We start from the raw sequence: 20451 nt of genomic DNA, 5'->3' as shown, positions 1-20451 counted from the left end.
GTCCCTTCCCGTTCCACTTCGAGAACCAGGCCCGGTCTAAGAAACTGGACCTGGTATCGGAAGAGGAAACGAGTTCCTTTGTTTTTCATCTTGGCGTTACCGTGGATTAACAACCCCCTTTCAGTTCCACATTGGTTTGACTCTTCAACTTCCCCATATCTATCTTCCTTTATTCAAATTGATTCTTGCTTCTTGAATCACCTACCAACTTGTTGTTGAAATTAGTAATGGACTCTGTTAACACAAATTCGACTTCGGAGGTGGTTGAACAAGTTAAGTCCACTCACGGACAGTATTGTGCAGTATATACATTGCTGATATACTCTATTTTATCTGTATACCATCTAGGCCAATACCATCAATGCCTTTATCAGTTACGTCGTCTGGTTTCCAAAGACCCAAGAGGGTAAAAATGTGGGGCACCAGTCTTACGAATCTACCAAGCCGGACAGCAAGATACCTGTTCGAATTGACATCAATCCGGCAATGTCATTTGAACTTTGCAAAAGGAAAATCTTAGCCGAAATCGCCATATCTCACGCTAATGCAGCCACTCTGCTGAGAGCAGCCGAGGATGCGACGGCCGACTTGCCCGAGTTGAAATGGTATGCTTACATCTCCGGGACCCGATCATACCCAATGACTGGAGACCGAGTAGTGGTCATCACAAGCGATCTGGAATGGCTACAATGGATTTCTTCATGTGATGCATCCCGAGACAAAGTGTGTGGTGTCAATTTAGTGATGCAAAACCCGGTGTCGGTGCAAAAAAAAAGAAAGCAAGTATGTAGAGTCTTATCGATGAGTGTTTCATTACAGATTATTGATTTCATTTTGTTTTGTTTTGTGTTTGAAGGAAGAATCTCTTTTGATTCAAGCAACCAAGATCAAACGTCGCCAAACTCGCCATGTTGCAAATCAAGCAAAGAAAAATAACAAACAACATCTGACTCCAGAAGAAATGGCGCTAGACAAAGACGCGGAACAGACCAATGACCATCAAACTGAGGTATGAACGTATGGTTTGATTTTACTGTTTGCTGAGATTGAACAAATCCAATTTGGATTTGAACATGTAGTCCGGAGAAAGTACTGGAGGCGACACCGATACCGACGTTCTGAAGATTGTAGCCGATGAGATTTACAAAAAACACCCAATCAAAGCCGATTACGATCGTTCAACACCAGTCTATGTTGACCCACAGGACACAAACAAATTCTTTTATATCACAGCAGGAATGTCGAGAATTTGGGCCAGAGCAAAGGTGTGTCATGCTTTCATTGAACTGGATTACGAGTATCACCTAACTAATGTGCAAATCAGCTTGATTGTGATGCCAAGGGTTCAAAAGTTGTAACTCTTGACATACCACCAAAGGCAGGTGGTATAAAGTGGCTGAGCAGATCAGCAGAAATGATGAAGCGTACCAAGGGTAGCGGGGTCTCTACTAACCAGGACTTTGGCAACTTGATGGCTCAATTGGTGACTTCAATCCAACAGCCACACACTGGTGTAGCTGAAGCAACGAGTGGAGCTGTATTGAAGGCTCCACTCGCCAGGTATCTAAACTTTTGTGAAATTGTGGATCTCGATGGATCAGTTGAGGCGCGTTTGACTGAAGCAGGCTTTGATCAATATGATCTTTTTGACCAAACGTATCTGCCTCGTGATGATTTGGTAAAGCTCAATCTTAGACCCGGTGATATAACTCGGTTGTACAAAAATGTCAACAGATTTGCTAAGGTACTGAATGAGGAGCAAGAAAAATGACTTATCAAATTCGCATGTTGTATGTTTGTATTTCTTTTTTTTGTCAGTTTCATACAACTTTACATTATTTCGCTTCCAACTTTACATTATTTGGCTTTTTAGTTGAGTACTCTGATGTTGTACTTGAGATTATAATTAACCACGCAAATGATAATATCAACGGTTTATGTGCCTTCCAATCGATTTCATTTCGTGTCGAATGAATGCCTTGCAAAATTGAGATTCAAGATCTTGAACAGAAAAAACAGAGAGGTTATCGAAATGGAAACGCTCGAGTTGAGATGAACCACAAGCTTGTTAGATGGTGCTCAACAAGGTTGAACACCATTTTTATAGTGATTCAACCAGCAGTGAGTTGGTCGCTTCCTCCACGTAACCTCTTCCGACATGAAAAATGACATTGTCTCGCAAGCAACCCCAAAGAACTGCTAAGCTCGGAATCAAAATTTATCATCAACCCAAGCTGTCCTTTGCAGCTGGACCCCGTAAGAATCGACGTAAGCCTTTTCGAGGTGGAGTGATTCCTTGGGTGCATCCCAAGAGATATCCTCGGTTCTATAAGGACTTAGGTATAGTTGATGTTTCAAAAAGATCATTCATTGTTGTATCATTTATTGACTACTTTGCTGTTTCTGGTATTGAAATTCAGATGAACTTCCTGACCCGGATATATACTTATTCCTTACGTTGAATCGCAATCGCAAGAACTCCACGGCCAGCAAGCGACTTCGATGGAAGCAAGAGGACCAAAACGAACGTAAAGACTTAGACAGATGGACCCAGGCCAACATGAAAGTCTGGCGTTCCGAACAACAAGCCGAGGCGCACAAGCACTTCTTCTTTCTGAAGGGAGCCCTTGCCGATGTTCAAAACAATGGGCCCACTTGGCTTTTCACTCCAGCCAATCACATGGTTGCTAATAAAGTACTACGAGAATCATCAAATGCAGAAAAATACCATGCATTACCTGTTGAAGAGCGCAAACAATGGCTCGAGGAGAAGATGATTCAGGCTCGTACCAATTAAAGTAGTCAATCTATGCCCGATCTGAAAGGGTATAAACCGTATTGAATACTTTGTAAACTTGTTCATTATTCAACATTTCATGATCTTACTTACCGATTTGATACTTGTATACTCTTTCATTATCAAAGAACCATATATCTTACTTATTCGCTCAAGAATTGTACAACTTATCTTATTCGTATCTGACTTACAATCAAGAAATGTTCACTTTATATTCACTCTTGATGATGTCCCAATTCGAAATGAAAACTGATCATATGCCATAAATTACTCATTGATATTGTAAAACATATGTTGATATTGCTTGTAGATAAAGTGGTGCGCTTGAATAATGTAGATTGACTGTACACGTTGAAGTGTAGAGTCAATTGAGATAAAACGATACATAAATGTTGTTACAAGCCCACCTCTTCGTAACCAGAGTAAGAGTATAATTTTTTCAATAATTCATAAACAAAAATATCGCAAGTGCGATCAACTAACTCAGTCCTTATATCGTACACGTTCTGCAATGATTGAGTCCGGCGAAAGGAAGTCTTCAAGACGCTGAAAGCAGTTTTGATTGGGTTGAGATCAGGACAATAAGGCGGTAAATATCTCAACATGATACCTGAAAGTAGAAGGTATGGTCTATCATTCCTTTCTAACATCTATGAACTACAACATGAAGAGAATTGTGACCTACCTGCATCACGACACAGCTTTGCAATCCGCCCCCCCTTGTGAATTTGAGCGTTATCCAGAATTAAAACGCTATTAGGAGCAGGATAAGGCTGCATGCGAGGAAGCTGAATTTCATCAAACACAAATCAAGGTCAAGAATCATTTTGTGTACAGTTCTGATTGAGCAAGATTACTGACTAATCTGTATTTTAAAAACTTTTCAAAATCTAAACGCTTTATGCTCCCCTCCTTAACTTTAACCGCCAGAACTCCCTTAACTCCAATTGCTGGTAGGAGCGAATATCGCTTTGCCGACATGTTACGGACAGTTCGATAGGATGGTTCACCCTTGGGAGAACGAGCATTGAACCTTAAAAGGTCTCGCTCGCATATTGCACTCTCATCTGCAATTCATACCAAGTTACAAGTCAGTACATATATCATGATTCGAGTACTTTTACAAGCCACAATAGTCTTACCAGTGAAGACCAAATATTTGGCTGGGAACTGGCTCAGCTCGTCAAGAAATTTTTGTCGGGCATACCCAGACCGTTTGCAATGCCGCACATTGGCCTTCTTGAGCGTGAGTTGTAGCCGATGATGGAGCTCAACTTGCAAAGTTGAGATTGACACCCACACGCCTCTTTCGTCGTACACCTGATCACGGATCTCGTCTAGAAATAGACTCGCATCGGTACGGACCAGCTCCTCAATGAAATCGCGGTCAGCAGGTCCGTATGAACGAGGTCGTCCACGGCGCTTGTAGAGGTGAGGATCCCGAATAACCGCGTGAGTTTCGTGGTATAGTTCAGTCCATCTCCGAAATGACTTCGAGTGTATTGGTTCGTGTAAAGCGTTCCGTACCTCGTCGTCGGTCAATCCATCGATCAGCATGTGAACTGCTGCGACCTTGATGGCGGGGTCATATTTTACGTACGGCATTGAGATCAACCGATATGAGAACTTTGACCTTTGAAGAGCAAGCAACAGGATGAAATAGGACAAGGTAATAAAACAGAAATTGTTGAAGAAAGATTTAATCAGAATGGTTGGATGAGAATGGATGATCATGGAAACTGCTTACCGGATAGCCAAGATGAAAAACGAAGGAACTCGTTTCCTCTTCCGATCCCAGGTCCAGTTTCTTAGACCGGGCCTGGTTCTCGAAGTGGAACGGGAAGGGACTCGGGTTCGGGCCTTAGCCAGGTCAAGATTGACCTGGCTTACTTGAGATCAGCGTGATCTTCTTCTCGATTTACAAACAGACCTTTAAGTCTGAAACGCTTGTTGGACAAGCATTTCAGGAAAGACGGTATTACATTTGCTAGAAATGTTGTCACCTCTGGCACGTTTGCTTCACAGCTTTGGAATCAAATTTCGTCGCAGCTGCTGCGCGCAGCAGCGGCTGATGACGCGGCCTGCTCAATCTGGAGCTGGCTGTCATCCCGCTGTTCCAGCCCGGCTCCATCCACCAACCCCCCCCATTCGACACCACCGCGATTATCATCCATCAACCCTCTTCGATAACGAATGTCAATACCATCTTGATCAAGAATTCAGATCCAGCTACATCCTCAAATCACATTCTTACTTCCCCTTTTTCTGCAAGATTTACTATCTATTTTACTCGATCCTGAGTTATCACTTTCACTTTTCAATCATTCAATTTGAAACCTTCATTTAGGCACAAATACCTTGTACAGAACATTCACCTTCTGGTTAACGCTTGCTTGATTTCTCTCAACAAGACATGTCCAATTCGATACCTTCATTCCAAGAATGTAATGCTTCCAAATTTGACAGATAGAGGATGAGTGAGCTAGGATGTGGCTGAATGTAATCCAAATGTTGGCTCGCGAGTGATCGGTAAGAAATGAACAAGAGAGAAATTTGATAAGGATGAAACAATGAATGTGGTCTTATGTGATGAAGCGGCCAACAGGAATTGATGACTTGAGTTCAAAATTTCTCTTTGCCTTTTCTTTACACTCATTTTGGTTGTCATTTTTCTTCGAAGAACATTCCACCAAGTCTCATTAGAAGTAGTTGGATATTGTTCAATTATCCTCACATGGACTCTTCCCGTATATGTTGGAAGGAAACTCATTTGGGAATCGTGTGTCATGATCTTGTTTGGAATTCCATTAAATTCACAACTTTTCAGCAACAACATAAATGCCCACATCAATTGATAATCAGTGGTCTAGAAAGTTTTAAGCCAAAATGCATCCCTTTGAAGTGAGAAAAACAACTGTGCATGAAGGATGAAAATAACTCGATTTTGAAAAGGTTGGTGCTGCTGCCCATAAGATTTGATCTCCTGTGAAATTGGGTTTGGATGTGTTTTGAGAGCAGAAAAGATTGGTGCTTCTTATTGAGGAGGGTTGATGGATGATAATTGCGGTGGTGTCGAATGGGGGGGGTTGGTGGATGGAGCCGGGCTGGAACAGCGGGATGACAGCCAGCTCCAGATTGAGCAGGCTGCGTCATCAGCCGCTGCTGCGCGCAGCAGCTGCGACGAAATTTGATTCCAAAGCTGTGAAGCAAACGTGCCAGAGGTGACAACATTTCTAGCAAATGTAATACTACCTTTGCTAAAAAGCTTGCCCGGTTTGATCGCGAAGAAGAGACATGAGAGGTCAAATTTGGCCGCAGCCTGCTGCGAGGCCGCTGCGCAGCTCGTCAAGATCCCAAATTTGGCCGATCACAAATCCTGAAAGAGATCGACTTCACCCATGGATCTCCGACTTTGAACCATTTTGAGACACATTGTGACTATATTCACAGCATATCTGGAGCTTGGTATGTCCAGATCAACCATACAGTCAAATTCAGCTCTCATTCGATGATATCGAGGACCAAAAGTGCTGTGATGTTTCATAGTCTCCCTGGTATAATGGTCTGCCTAGATGGTTGTCTTCACACTCTTGACCCCTCATTAGTAGTGTGTTCAAGCCTTGATAAACTTTTGTGCTTTTTTGTTTCGGCTCTATGAGACAAACAAGTACAAGTCCAACAAGGACAACATGTTTTTTTAAAAAACTTTTGTTCTTCTTGCTCAGTCAAGAGCTCACCATAGGATGATGATTGGATTGACAAATGTCCAAGATGTAAGCCTTGATTTCATTTCGGAATTTTAGCAAAAAAACTTAGGCTGCTCGGCCTTGAACCCAAGATGGCAGAAGCACCCACGTTGGCTAGTCACGCATTGTTAAGCCGTTCGACGAGAATCGCTTTCTTAAAATGGAATTAAAACAAATCTCGATAACATTCGCAGCGCGATAGAAATCGCATAGACCTGTGAGCATGATTCCATCATGATGAGGGAGATATTTGCGCTTTATGATTGATTTCAACATATCTCAATGTCAGAGATCCACAGGTGAAGTTGATCTCTTTCAGAATCGGTGATTGGCCAAACTTGGGTTCTTGTCGAGCTGCGCAGCGGCCTCGCAGCAGGCTGCGGCCAAATTCGAGCTCTCTTGTCTCTTGTTCGCGGTCGAACCGGGCAAGCTTTTTAGCAAAGGTAGTATACACAATGTGTGAGAAAAAATACGAGCCACCGCACCGTGTAAACACCCTGTATGGGTTACGCTCCGGGCAAATGTTGTCCGGGAGAGCGCAAATCTATACGGTGAGCAAACCACCGAGTATCACCGCTTTAGGAAGAATTGTCCAACCTTAATGTCAACTTGGACAAAAAAAACCCTCTATCTTTGCTTTTATCTTGCCAATCGTTCTCGATCACCTCTACCTTCACCAAGTCCCATCCTTTCCGATCGCTTTCATACCTTTCTCGACTGTTTCTATCTCTTAATTTTCGATTGTGGAAGGGTACCTATGCTTTGTGGTACCCTTGCTCATCATAGCGGTAAATATGCACCCTTTCGTGCGTGGTTTGACCTCATCGCGCCAGATTGCGTCTTCTATGGTCAATCCTTCTTCTTTTTTGGCAAAAATTTACCTCAATCTACCCAACTTATCGATCACGGATTTCGGAGGTAAACTGGTAGGTCGCATTCCTCATCCTATTCGTGTGTATAAAAGGCTTGGGTTTTTACTAATACAATTTGTGCTTCCATCCTATTCTATACCTGACTACTTTATTTCTTTGTCATAACCTTTTGTGTTCATACTTTAGCCTTCAACCTGTCGCTTACATCAGTCTTCTGCCCTACTGTCTTTTGACGCTATACCATCGAGTACTCACCTCTTGGCCAATCAATCCTTGTGTTTACTTCGCACCTCTCACTCGAATATGTGGTGGAAACATGGAAACTGGGAGGTAAATCATGATCGGGAGTGTAAGTATTTATTATGAGGTCCTTGTTATTTGTACATCGTATTGACTATCTTCATTTCAGTTACGGACCATAACCCACCCGCACCGGAACTGGGCCAACAAAGCCATGCAATGTCTCCACCTGTCGTTGGTAACTCGGTCGCTTATAATGGTCATGATGGTCAGTTGTTTTGATTTCTATATTATAATAGCTACACACACTGACTTCATAAACGTGATTTCACCGTTAGCTAACATCAATCGCCCAGGCCAGGCTAACACTTCGGTGATGCGTCCTACAACCAGGCACTCTATCAATGGAGGTAAGATAGATGTTTGTTTATGTTGATTTGTAAGTTTATCAAAATCTAACTCATTGATTGGATTCCAGGTTCCGATCATAATCGCCTGATGTCACCTCAGCCTTATTCCTATGCGCCTCAACCTCATATCACTCAACCCCCTCGTCATCAATCTAATCCGCCAACTCAATGGCATACACCACCCAATTTGTCTATGCCACCTCCAGCCATCGCTTCATTTGAGCCGTTGCTGTCTTCAGAAACGTCTGTTCATACTCTACGTTCCCAACCTTCTCAGTCGCCAGGTGTCAAGCGCAAAGCACCAAGTTCATCTCGAAAGGGCAAAGCCTCTACTTCAACTTCAACCCGAAACACCAAATCATTTACTGCTACTACCTCTGTATCTATCAGTGACTCTCCTCTAGACTCTGACGAAGCGGTATCCGGTCGAGGCGGTAACTACCACCCAGACAAAGATCTTCAGATCTGCCGTTCGTGGTTGAACATTTCTCAGGACAGTCTCATAGGAAACGGTCAAACCTCTATGACGATGTGGAAACGAATTTCAGCTGACTTCAAACATTACAGACTACTTGAACCTGCAATCATCAAGAATCCTGAGCTGTATGTGGAAAGGACTGAGGAGTCCATGCAAGGTAGATGGTGTTTGATCAACAAAGCGGTCAATAAATTCGTGGGTTATTTATCGAAGACAAAGAACCTCCACGGCAGTGGAAAATCGGCAGATGATATTAATGCTGATGCTCATGAGATGTACCGTCAGCAAGAGGGTAGTGTGTTCAAATTCATGCGATGCTATTCAATCTTATCATCGGCTCCGAAATGGTCTGATTACAACGTCAATCTTGCTAGAAGATATACTCCCAAACCACCTGTCTCTGTCATCTCAATTCGATCAACTCCTGCTCCTGCCGACGACTCTGACATTGAGGTCATCTCATCTGATTTACATGATCGGCCTATTGGTAATAAATTAGCTAAAAAAGCAAAGACTCAAGATGCCATATTGAATCAAATGGAGGATAACGTGAAGGCTATGGCAGAAGCTACTACTTCCATAGCCTTGCACTCTGCTGTTCAGAGCAAAGCGGTTGACTTCCTCACTGACGATCTTGTGCTTAAAACTGATATTACCAAACTCAATGGCGAGATCAAGATGTTTTATGAGTTGAGACAGGCAGAGATTGTAAAGAAGCGTATGGCCAGATTGATTGCTGCAGCTAAAGAATAGTTTTGATTTCTCTTGTAATCCTCGACTTCTCTTTCTTCTTTATCGTCTCCTTTTTCCTCTGCACACATGATTGAATGTTATATTTCTTCTATGTTACTTACCTGAAAGTTAGGTATATATCTATAAAGAATTTTCTTGCGATGTGATCGAATGAGTGTTAACAACAAAAAATTTTATTTCTTTGTATATAATATATATCTTTTCGATGTGAATAATTGATACAAAAGTTTCAAGTTTTAAGTTAGCTATCAAGGCCGAGCCACTGTCAAGTAAGAGCAACCGAGACAAATAACATGAAGATTTGGACATATATATAATTGAGATACTAATTAAACTTATAATCGAAAAATAAAAGATTATACAAACAAATTGGCAAAGACAAATAAAACCATCAATACAAATCAAGGATCAATCCGATCACCACCGCGTCTGTTCCACAGATGTTCAACTAGGTCATTCTGGAGTTGAAAATGAGTATTACGATCCTCCATTCGATGTTGAACGTTAAGATAATGTTGATAAGGGGTCATGTCGTCTTCAGGGTGAAGGACTTGTGCAATAGGCACCAAAGGTATTACTTCTCGCAGTCCTCCATCTCTTTCATCTTCTACTACCATGTTGTTAAGAATCACACAAGCTAACATAACAGATTTTAATTTTTTCGGACTCCAAAATCGAGCAGGGCCAGCAACTATAGCAAACCGTCCTTGAAGAATACCAAAGGCACACTCAATGTCCTTACGAATGCCTTCTTGTTTTTCTGCAAAATACTAGTTAAATTATTCGGGAAAAAATTAGAACACAGAATAATATGTATGTGAGTAAAGATAAAGAACGCACCCTTTTCTTCAACTCCTGAGGGTGCGCTATAGTTTGAACTATAGTAGCGTATTTCGGATAAATACCATCAGCAAGATAATATCCTTGATTGTACTGGTGACCATTAATCTCAAACTCGCACTTTGGTGCTTCTCCTCTGCAGAGACGTTCAAATAGAGGGGAGTGATTGAGGACATTCAGGTCATTGAGAGAACCAGGTAAACCAAAAAATGCATGCCAAATCCAGTGATCTTTGGATGCCACAGCTTCCAATACTATTGTCGGACCACCTTCTTTGCCTTTGTATTGGCCGCTATGAGCTTTTGGGCAATTTTTCCATCGCCAATGCATGCAATCCAAAGAACCCAACATGCCAGGGAAGCCTTGTTCTTTGTTTTCCTCAAGTAATCTAGCAGTGTCGGCGGCGTTTGGTTCGCGGAGGTATTCTTCACCAAATCGTGATACGATGGCGGCGCAAAACCTGAACATACTCTCGATTGAGGTAGATTCAGCCAGACGTAGATGTTCGTCGTTCATATCGGCGGGGGTTCCGTATGCGAGCATTCTGATAGCTGCAGTGCATTTCTGCAAAGGTGAGAGGCCGAGCCTCCGGCAGGCATCGCGTTTCTGAACAAAATAATTGTCCTCTTGAGTAACTCCATCAACTACTCGTAAAAATAACGTTCGACCCATGCGGAATTGACGACGAAACAGCTCATCATCATAGCGAGGATTATCAGAGAAGTAGTTGTTGAAAAGCTCTACGTGGGCTCCTTCTCGGTTGCGATTGATGTTGGGGCGTTTACCCTTTTTAGAACCACCGCCGCGACGCTGTTGGTCACCTCCCGAGGTGACGAGGTGACGAGCAACGTCCGTGGTCACTTGAGCGGCGTTCATGATTAACCACAATCTGTCGTTTGTTTGGCCACACATAGACAATAGGTTATTTAAATCAAGAGGGTGGTTGGCCTGTTCAGCCATTCTTATAACGATCAATTTTGATTTCGATTGATTATCGAAAAGCTGAAGATAGTGAAATGAAGCCAAATCACTCTCAACAATTCACAAATTGATCACAATACGATCATGAAAATCTAGTATCGCCCTGATGTCATACAATGATTCAGGACGATACCAATTGGGTCATATTTGTCAATCATCGTTGGTATTTACACGTCCCCGATTTCACCAACCTCCGCGTATAACTCACATGCAGACCGAGGCCTGTCGTACAGCTGTCATACAGACTTGATTTTTGCACTCCATGGGTGGAGATGCTCTAAGGTTTTCTTTCTCGTGTCCGCTATGTAAAAAACGATTGATTGATATCGCGTGAAGGCTGGAAAGTTTTTCTAATTGAAACGCGCGACATGGTCAAAGAATTCCCCAACACTGACCTCCAAAGTCACGCTCACACCCGGTGCCCTGATGCCACGTGGCGCCACAGCTTCGGGCAGGGCGGAGCTTAGGGCTTATGCCATGCCCTGGCCCCCGCACTGGAGCCCTCCAGGGCGCCTCAGGGCTACCAATCAAACATGGGCTCTCCATGATGAGGGTTTTAAGATTTTGCATCAATCAAGTCGCACTGTGAGCATCAAATACCACCATAGTTACTCCACTTGACTGCCAAGAAGAACCACATTGAACTGTTGCAAACAGTTTTCTTTGCTTTTGAATCAAAAGCACTCCTTACCTCAAGGTCCTCATCAATTGCAATTTCTCCATGCACATCAAGTGTCACAAAAGTTTCCAATAACAATCCAACTTGGATGAATGGTTAGTCTTTGGTCTTCTGCAATGTAATTTTGAAAAGAGTCCAGAATTTTCATCAGCCTTCCCCCTGATTTTTATACGATTATAAACTTTTTCAAAACTTGTTGTCTACTTGTCCCCAATGTGATAACCCAAATTCCTATCTTTCCTTTGTTATCTTCTTGCTTTGTCTTAACAATTTCCAGCATACTTTTCCTTCTAAATTTGTGTGCTTTTCAAATGTCTTTTCTTTGATTTTCCTTGACAAATCCTCATTGAATTTTTCCAAGTAGTATGCCGGATTCAGATGTATCAGATCTGTCCACCTTTATTGTCAATGTGATGTCTTTGACATCACATAGTTGTAATCATTATTTCCTTATTTAGACTTTGTAGAGATGGACACCTATATAAGGCTCCCTCTCCTTGCTTCAGGACTCAAATTCCAAGCAGCTTCTCTGATCTTTCACCTTACCAGAAACCATTGTACATCACACTGTGCAAGTTCAACCACAAACCAGATTTTCAAAAATGTGTCAATTCATTGTCAGCCATTTGCCACTTATATCACAAGCTTTGCTGAGTAAAAGGCTGACAGCATTCATGTTACACTCTGAGCATCAACACTTGTCAAAATTAACCCACAGGACTGTTTAGAAGGACTACATTTGAATTTTGAAAAGCATATACCTCTCTTTTGAACCAAAAGCTTGAATTACCTGGCATTCTCCATTGATTGAATTATTTTCATGCACATCAAGTGCAACAAAACATTCACACTGAATTTTCAGTCGGCACATCAACTGAAACAGGACATTTACAGCATTCCATTTCCACTTTTATTCATTCAATGCACAGCTTTATCCCATATTTTCCTACACTAATTTGATTCAAAAGCAGTTTGCACTCACTGAGCTTTTGAAAAGCATCACGATGAACATTTAAAAACATCTACTACATATGACTTTCAATGAAAACTGTACCAAAAAAACATATTTTATTCCCAAGTAGATTTTCATTTTTTTTCATTATGTTCATTGACTGAAACAATACCTTTACAAAATGTCATTTTGGAATTTATTCAAGGTTTTGCATTCAATGCATAGCTTTACCCTTCATATTTGCTCCATCTAATAGCTTTCAAAATTGGTTTGCCAGCTTGTGATTTTAATACTCAGAATGGCACAATAATGGCCTGTAAATTTTTGAAAAGTCTTACACTTTGACCTTCAATCACAATAGGCAGTAGTTCCATAAAATTATACACCACAGTCCCTTCAGTTAAATGCTTTTAAAGCAATCTGCACGGTTTGTCAATTCACATCCACAAAGTTTTGAAAATGCAACTCCACAGAAAAATGCAAGTTGATGTGGTATTTGCCCAATTCAAAAGGTAATGGATGATATTCATATAACAGACAATAAGGTCTTATTGCCTGGTGGTATCTATGACCTATCAATGTCTGATGGAATTCATTCTCATGTTGCATATCTTACAAAAATGACCTTGTACCGCATGACCTCACATATTAATATCATGTTGTCAGTTTGATTAAGTTTTCATCATCAATTTTCCTTGATCCATAAACACAGCATGCAAGTAGGCTCGTGGATATGTATTATGAAGGTGGTCAATACAGCAAGTATCTCTAAGCTTTAACTGCATTCTCATTGATAATCTTCCAGAACATCATATCCATCTCAAGTCCACCTCACTATTCAATTGCACTGATTGATATGAACTAGGGCCCCAGAGGCTGACACCACCCTCACAATCTGTTGGTATTGAACCAGTAGGTCCATTCTCTCTCTGCAGGCAGCTCATCTGCTCCTTCAAAACTCGCACAAAGGGACTAAAAGCAAGAAAATTGGCAGAATGAGAGAACTTTCTCAAAAATGGGGAAGACTTTCATCACAATATTGTTCTTGATTAACTCTACAGTTGTTTATCCTATCAAGTACATTTGAAACCAGTTTTTGTGCTAAATTTGTATGCAAGAAATGTGAAGTAGTGAGAGCATACTATTTGGTGATTAAGATTGTAGGTAGGAAGAAAGGGTTGAACATCAGACATAAGATGAGTGTATGTATTTAAAACAATACCACTTTAATTGAACAAAAACCAATTTTGATGAGCAGTGATTTACATAATTGTGCAAACAATGCAAAACAGAAAGCATGATGTGATCAGAGTAAAAGCAGACCAAAAGCATAAAAAGAAGAACTCAGAAGCACTGAGCCCCATTGTTTACCGTGACCACGGGAATAAAAGCATTTGATCAAAGATCAAAAGCATTGGCAGCTATTGGAGTCCCGGTTTGTGTTTTATGATAAGCAACTACTTATTTGAGAGATAAACTTCAACCAAGACAGTGTGAAATTTCTGGATTATCTTTATTTTGAATCTTGTCAAAGTGTGCAATACCATATAACGTCTTTGATAGTTATTTTATTCAGAAGGGTTACTGACACATTAATCTTCCTGATAGATGGTGAAGCTCCTTATACATTGGTGTTACCATATGGGACTCATGAATTGAAGTTTCTTTGGTATGCGAACCGGTGTTTCATTTATCTGGCAGCGGTAGTCGACAATTTGCATCGCCCTTCCTGCGTTTACAGTCCGGAGATTGATTCAAAAATGATAAGCGTGAGTTCCACAGTCTACTGGATGTTGACATTGTTCAACATGAAATCTTCCTTCAGGATGTGTCTTGAACATCATCAAATACCAAAAGTGTAGATTGCCACACGCTCATCATGTGATATGTGGCTTACCGGTCAAAAAGAACTCATCGTTAAGATGTCAGATTGAGTAATGACTGGCGCAAGGGGTTTCCGCATCACTCTTCCTTATCCTCCTTACACTATTTCAGGATATTGGCATATTGGGATTTTTAATTTGTTTCTGGAACCCAGATTGAGTGGCTCTATGTGCATTAGTGATATACTGTCACTGAGCAACTGCATAATACATAAATTTGCGTTATCAATGTTAGATTATTTCAATCTGCATGGTGGCTCAAATGTATCCATCCTTTTGTGAAAATTGACCTATGTTATGGTAAACGATTCACACACGTATAACGACATATAGCGATTAGAGCTTATATCCTTTGCCTCACGGCGGGCTTGCCTGCCTATAGGCTATGCTCTAGTTGGTATGTCATGTATATCCTGAAAAGACACATGCCTAATGGGTGGCCCTCCCGCGCCCGCGGCTCTCAGAGAAATTTGGATTGGATGTGCCAAGATCTCACTACACCCATGGCTTGGCGGATGAGATCATATCTGATGATATAGCTCATATCTGCTCATTGCCTACACAGTGCAGGTGATGGCGGAAAACCCCTTGCTGTTGCACAGGTTTTAAAGCCAGGCAAAAGGTCGGTTGGCTTCAGTTTCCGGTCTTCGAAGTTTGATAGCAGGTCCTTAAGAAGTTAGCGCCCGTTAGATCCTCGCGTTCTCCGCGCCTTATAACCAAGAACGTTTTCCCAGACTGAATAGATAAAATGACACGCTACAATCGCTACTTGGCAATATTTTCGATTCTTTCCTCATGTCTGATAGTCAGCTCCAGTGATCCCAGAGCCAAGCGTCCGAGGAAAAATCCGAATCCGACTCTTGGTTTGAACCCGCACAACTTGCACAAAAATGGTGTTGCGATCGGATTCCTACCCGGCTTCGGTGAACCGATATCGCCTAATAGTCCAAGTCAAATCAATGGGAAACTACCAGCTCCGATGGCTATTGTGAGTCGTGCAGAGAGGTTGCGCTACCAAATTGCTAAGATTATCATGCTATGCATTGTCCGTACTTCCGGCGCCTTGGTCAGATGGGAGATTACTTTTATCTCGAGAGATCGGGACTCGATACTGGAGCCTTGAAGGCGGTAAGCCATTTCGCTTTTTGTGTAAATGCCGCACTTTGTCAGACGTGCAGGTTGTGATCAAGAATCTATCCGTGATAGCTTTGGTTTCATCTCGTTAACATGTGTCTCTAATTTGGACAACAGCGTCTTGGATGCATAAAACGATTGAATGGAAACCCAGTCTGGCAGATTGCGTTAATGCCATATCAAGGACTAGAGACTGTGACACAGCAAGTGGTACGATTTCAGGCGTGAATCGCGTGAAACACGTTGAAGTAATCCTTGACATACTATGATCATTCCCTTCCATCTTACAATGTCTCCTCTTTCTGGCGTACCGTTGCGATGTGATGGAAAAACCAGGCCGACAAAATCGGAGAAACTATGCTATGGATCAACAACCAAGGCGTAACCGTATGGTTGAGGTTTGCACATGAGGTTGTTACATGCTCTCTCTTATCAATCGTCCTGGAGTGACTCTTAGTGAATATCCTGATAATCTCTTTTACAGATGAATGGTGAATGGTATAAATGGGGCATGCAACCCAAATGTAGATCTACTCCATTTCCCTTCAACATCCCACAATGAGAAAAAACCAGCGTAGTGACTGAGACGAAAATTCCTTCTTAAGTGTTTCTGAGGAAATGGAAAATGATATCGCAAGCTGTCAAGTCTAGAACTTCGAGGACTTGTCAGTATTGTTTGCTGCATCATCAGTCCATTCAACGGTCTTGCTTTTCATGCGTTTTCCCATGTTGATGAGAAATCGTTCTTGAGAATCGATAGACATGCTATGGGCTCCAAACGCGTTAACAGGTGGCGTAAACGATGTCAGAGGAGGTTATGCGCCGTATTGGCCGGGGGCACAATATGTGGATATTCTTGGTAAGAATGAATCGTTAAATCCACAGCCAACAAGACGAATTCATCTGACCTTGGTCCGAACAGGTATTTCGTTCTACCACTATGGGGGTCAGCCGCACTTCTTCCCTTTATTTCCTCTGCCCTTAAATTTAACTTCGTCAGGAAGTTGAATGAAATTTGTTGAGGAGGACAGGGTTTGAGCGCAAGAATGTCTTACCTGATCGAACCAAGGCACTCAAGGTCATCAAAAAGTTCTCTGACGTGAGCTTTTTTCAGCTTTCTTTGGCAAGGTAAATCCCACAACTGAATTTTGTGCAACCTCTTCGGTCAAAATCACATTCTCCTATACATTCATAAAATTCAGTTGTACTCCACTCCAAATAATTTACCAGTTGTCCTATCCGAAACTGGAGCGTCCTATACGGTTTCCCTAGAGACTGGGAGACCTGCACCGGGTGGAGCTTCAGAACATGACATGAAGCTCCGATGGCTTAAGCAACTTTTGGGAGATAACTTAATCAAGTCTGTTCCGAATTTCAAAGCGTTTTCTTGGGTTAGTATCTTGCTTCCTTTTTATCTTTCAAATGGCAATTACGGCTTTATTTTTCTGACAAATCTTCACTCCAATCCCACCTTTACTTAGTTTGAGGTCAAGAAAAATGAGGATGCTTCGTAAGTCCAAACTCTTCCTCTTGGAACACAACGTCATTACAGTCACTAAGTCTCCAATATTTATGAAAAAAGTGGAGACTCTGTTGTAAAATCTGAGGACTTCCGCTTATTGATGGGGCATAAAAGTTTGAGTAAAGCTGCAGTCTCTTATCTCTCTTCTTGAAGAAGAGCCACTTCGACAACAGAACTGGACTTGAGTCATTTTCCATTTGAGTTCTGCACCACTTTTCATTTGATCTCACTATATTTTGATTTCTTATCTCTCACTCTGATCTCCAAATACTCATCAATTCATGGACAATTATATCATCTCATGTAGCAATTCAAAAGCTGGTGATTCAATAAGCAAAAATCTTATATGATGATGCCAGATTCGCTTTAGAATTGTAACTTATTATACACTGATACATATATACATTTGCACACTGGATGCATTTTTGTGGACTCTTGGTCTCATTTGCAAAGTCATTTATTTTTGAAGCTTCCATTAGGGCACATTTTTTTTTGTGAAGACAAATGATCTGATGGAAGATAAACTATTGATCAAGGCGCTTCTGAACTGATGAGATTATTTGTATGCGGTAAGGTAAGTTTACGAAAACATTGGGTACGTCTCACACAGTATGGTGAGCAATATACCACTGTTACAATCAAACAGATTTAAACATTCCTAGGTTCATAACAATTAATCATCACATTCTCCCAGGTTCTCTGAACTTTCCCCAGTTATACAATCCAAAAATGATAACCTCTAATACTTTATATTCCTGATCTCATGTCCTCATGTGATGGACCTTCTCCCCACAATCATCCTTGATCATTCGCGATATCTCCTACTCTTGTTAACAATTATTGGAGATGGGAAAACTGCGCTGTTTGATATCGCTCTCCCTTCACACCTTCATGCCCTCACCTCCTTTGGGGCACGACTTGGTTATTTGATTGAAACTGGTTTTCCAACTTGTCAGCCCGGCCCCTGACTCACCGAGATTGAGAATGATCTGGTAGACAGGAGGCTAGATAAACTTACACAGATTGGGTGATGATCAGTTTCAATAAAGACACCGGAAGTGGAGTGTTCCAAAGCAGATGTTGATAGAGTCTAGCTCATTTGGAGAATATGAAGGAATCTTGTTAGGAGCAAGCAGAATTGATGAGAGACAATTTCAGGATAAGCTAAGTATACAAAATAGCACAAAATGCCATTTGCTTTGCTACAGTATGGCTCTTAGCAAGTTTCAATCGAATTGAATTGTTAGCTTCGCACTTTTTGTCGGACGCTAGTTGTCGTTTGCTCAGCTGCGTTTGGCCTGCGGCAATAAACCAGGTGACTTGGAGTTCCAGAATTTCTGGCCTGTTTGTTCACTTGAGAATCGTCTACCGGATTGAGGAACCTGGCAAGTGAGAAGATTTTCAAGTCGTAGTCGAAAATCGGCTGCCACCCGACCACCCCCTAGTCGCCCATCAGATATTTTGATACTCTGAGTTGTAGGTATATATGGACTTAGAAGATCAGCTCTCCATGGATAATTTTCGCATAAGTGTAAGCAGTCCGCCTAGTGTGAATGGTAAGGTCATCGTACGAGTCAATTTCAGCAGATTTATTGGCTACGCCTCTTATATCCATTCGATGGCTACATGTCCGGCGTTCTACATTGATGGGTCTACCAGTAGATGGCGTTGCAATTTTCGTGCAATTTTCGTCAGAGTCTCGCGAGGTATCGTGACGACTTGAGCAAGTCCCTCAGTCAGACACTTGATCCTCGCAAGCTTCGAGCTCGTGAAAGGACAAAAGAGCCCTGCGAGAATGGACTTAGGTTAAGTCGACTTGAGTAGGTCTATGCCGCCTGACCGTCGCTAAAGTCAGCCAAAGTACTAGGGAAGGCTGTTTACCAGAGCTTTCATCAACAATCACTTCTTCATAGTTCGATATTCCTTCTTCTGATCCGTACGCTTGATGATTTACCATATCTTCCGAGGTCATCGCCGCGCCATCTGCTATGTCTCGAATGAAGCACTCCGCACATCACTGGATGAGTGATGATTCTGTGTGAGCCTTCTAGGTACATCTAGTACCCCCTAATGGCTCGTCTCATACTCTATGGAGGTACCCGAAAAGTATCTCCATTTTGTGCAAGTTGAGTGGAAGATCGCCCAATCGCATCTCCGCTTCACGCTGAAAGATGGAAAGGAAACAAGACGACTGATAAGCTTGTGATAGGTTTATTTCTTTCGGTCCAAAGAAGTGACAATGTTATGCTCCCCAAGCTGTTGAGGATTGCACCAAGAATAAGCGATAGCATGTGCTCTGAAAGCTGACGTCTTCGAACTTGTGAAGATCGTTTCCTACTTCCTCGGATGACTATACGACTTCCGAAACGACCACGACATTTCAGGCCCAGCACTTCGTGCTTCTCCAATTCGCACCCAATGCTCTTTTACGGTAAGGCAGTGACCAGCCTTCCCGATGCACCGTATTGGACGGCGCAACTCGCTTCAAAAATCTACCTACTGCACTCTTGATGATCCAGCTATCACACCTCGCCAGCTCATCGGACCATGCAAAGACCTGTTTGGCAACTTGCTTCCCTGAACCAGCTAAGAGATACGGATTCCTTATAAATCGAGGCTCTCAAAAATAAGTAAGGCCGAGTCTTGGTACTGATTGAGTATCTGGTACTAGCGCGCTATCCAAAACTTTCGTGACCACCGAGCCCACCATGTTTCCTTGCTACCATCTCACACGATCATTGACTTGCCTGACTATCCTTATGTCTCTCATTACATACACGACTTCAAAGCTCGACTCATCTCTTGGACTCAACCCATCAAATCTTCACCGCAATGGTATCGCTTTCGGGGTACTTCCGGGATTCAAAGAACCCATCAAACCCAACACACCTGAACAGATCAACTCCAAATTGAGGCGACCAATATCTATTGTAAGTTATGGTTTCATCTTTGCATCTTGCTCTTTCGCTGTCATACTTGCGCCCAGGGAACTCTATGCAGCGAGTCATGATTGGCTTTAACGCAATACTCACGCGTGTCTTGATATATCTTTTGTACACAAAACGTGATACCATCGTGATAGATGGGTGACTACATTCACTTCGGAACTGACGGATGGGGATACAAGGTTATGGATTGGGTTTGTTAACCAGTTTTATCATATC

At 42.0% G+C, this 20451-nt stretch overlaps 3 protein-coding genes across 3 annotated transcripts; 2 read left to right on the top strand and 1 right to left on the bottom strand.

Annotated features, from left to right (window-relative positions):
• Window positions 1-227: 227 nt before the first annotated feature.
• Window positions 228-2797, top strand: MELLADRAFT_95840 (uncharacterized protein; the record flags this gene model as incomplete). The annotated part of the gene is made up of 8 exons (XM_007407281.1): window positions 228-302; window positions 349-783; window positions 857-1009; window positions 1080-1265; window positions 1325-1744; window positions 1993-2121; window positions 2184-2340; window positions 2421-2797. The coding sequence occupies 8 exons, from the start codon at window positions 228-230 to the stop codon at window positions 2795-2797; spliced, it is 1932 nt and encodes a 643-aa protein (XP_007407343.1).
• Window positions 2798-15426: 12629 nt separating this feature from the next.
• Window positions 15427-17279, top strand: MELLADRAFT_104064 (uncharacterized protein; the record flags this gene model as incomplete). Its single annotated transcript, XM_007407282.1, has 9 exons — window positions 15427-15436; window positions 15459-15697; window positions 15883-15975; window positions 16250-16289; window positions 16371-16430; window positions 16526-16624; window positions 16797-16864; window positions 16968-17156; window positions 17247-17279. 9 exons carry the CDS (start codon window positions 15427-15429, stop codon window positions 17277-17279), a joined length of 831 nt encoding a protein of 276 aa, XP_007407344.1.
• A 2388-nt stretch (window positions 17280-19667) lies between these two features.
• On the bottom strand, window positions 19668-20295 carry MELLADRAFT_104063 (uncharacterized protein; the record flags this gene model as incomplete). The annotated part of the gene is made up of 2 exons (XM_007407057.1): window positions 19668-19890; window positions 20177-20295. 2 exons carry the CDS (start codon window positions 20293-20295, stop codon window positions 19668-19670), a joined length of 342 nt encoding a protein of 113 aa, XP_007407119.1.
• Window positions 20296-20451: the final 156 nt, after the last annotated feature.

The sequence above is a fragment of the Melampsora larici-populina genome (genome assembly GCF_000204055.1).
Source record: "Melampsora larici-populina 98AG31 unplaced genomic scaffold MELLAscaffold_8, whole genome shotgun sequence".
Taxonomy (NCBI): domain Eukaryota; kingdom Fungi; phylum Basidiomycota; class Pucciniomycetes; order Pucciniales; family Melampsoraceae; genus Melampsora; species Melampsora laricis-populina.
The sequence above is the reverse complement of the archived record's forward strand: the minus strand, read 5'-3'. Positions and strand labels throughout refer to the sequence as shown.